Source organism: Limulus polyphemus, unplaced genomic scaffold, assembly GCF_000517525.1.
Source record: "Limulus polyphemus unplaced genomic scaffold, Limulus_polyphemus-2.1.2 Scaffold13406, whole genome shotgun sequence".
NCBI lineage: Eukaryota > Metazoa > Arthropoda > Merostomata > Xiphosura > Limulidae > Limulus > Limulus polyphemus.
Genome location: NW_013679016.1, coordinates 1 through 1,321, shown reverse-complemented (window position 1 = coordinate 1,321; position 1,321 = coordinate 1). Strand labels below are relative to the sequence as shown.

Genomic DNA, 1,321 nt, shown 5'->3' with positions numbered 1-1,321 from the left:
CAACATTTTTTAGTTTGGAACGGTATCAAACTTTTCTGGACATTGAACCAGTAAGAGGATGTTGTTTTATTCAACATTTTTTAGTTTGGAACGGTATCAAACTTTTCTGGACATTGAACCAGTAAGAGGATGTTTCTTTATTCAACATTTTTTAGTTTGGAACAGCATCAAACTTTTCTGGACCATTGAACCAGTAAGAGGATGTTTGTTTATTTAACATTTTTTAGTGTATATAGAAGTTTTATAGATTACCAAAGAATAATGTTTTAAATATAGTTCTAGTTATTATAATTGATTAAAATTTCTTTTCAGTATCATAATTTATTCATTGCAGATGACTGGCTTGGTGCTGAATGCTCGCAAAAGAATTCAACTGAGTTTAAATGTCAAAAGAACCCCTTCGATACAGTAGGTTTTTGGTGCCTAATTCCTTTATTCAGTTGTAAATGTATTAGATCATGAAGAAATTAATGTTGCCTTTTGGAACATTTTCATTGACCATTCCCCCCCAAAAAATGTACATCATGTATAATAGTTAAACAAACCACCCAAACTTCACATTAATGTAGCCTATTTAATGTGTAAGGTTTAGTATACTCTAATCCCTTATAATGATGCCACACGACAAGACACACATTCAGCATGTAATGCTGTTTGAATACAAGAAGGAAAACAATGCCTCTGTAGCCACAAAGAATATCAAAGAAGTTTATGGAAATGTTTTGAACATTCATAAGTGTCAACGATGGTTCAGCAAATTTCATTCAGGTGACTGTAGCCTTAAGAAATGTGATGACAGGGACCAACATGTTGGAATTGATATTGATGCTCTGAAGATACTTGTTGAGTCTAACCCAAGGTAACACACTTGTGAAATGGCCCTGCTATTGAATGTCTCTCATGAAACAATATGTAAACATCTAAGGAATATGGGAAAACTCCATAAAGAAAGTGTTTGGGTGCCTCACAAACTCTCCGATGATCATTGTTTCCAATGTGTGAATGTTGCTTCATCTCTTCTGGCACATAATGTGCTTGAATCATTTTTGGACAGACTTGTCACCGGTGATGAAAAATTGGATTCTCTATGCGAATGTAAAACGCCAAAAACAATAGCTCAGTACTAGACAAAAACCACCTCCGACCCCAAAACCTGGACTCCATCTGTAGAAAGTGATGCTTTGTATTTGGTGGTACATCAAAGGAGTAATTAATTTCGAACTCCTTGATCCACAGGGAACTGTCAATATAGAGATCTATTGTCAGCAACTGGAATGTTTTAATCAAGCCCTTCATGAGAAATGCCCTTCACTTGTCAATC

General features: G+C 35.0%; 1 protein-coding gene across 1 annotated transcript in view; it reads left to right on the top strand.

Moving 5' to 3' along the window:
* Positions 1-247, top strand: part of LOC111084074 (platelet glycoprotein 4-like) — a gene marked incomplete at its 5' end in the record, with an annotated part of 6,291 nt that extends 6,044 nt beyond the window's left edge. Inside the window, one exon of the mRNA XM_022380865.1 lies at positions 226-247. Coding sequence (XP_022236573.1) covers positions 226-247 — 22 coding nt within the window. The remainder of the gene's footprint in view (positions 1-225) is intronic.
* Positions 248-1,321: the final 1,074 nt, after the last annotated feature.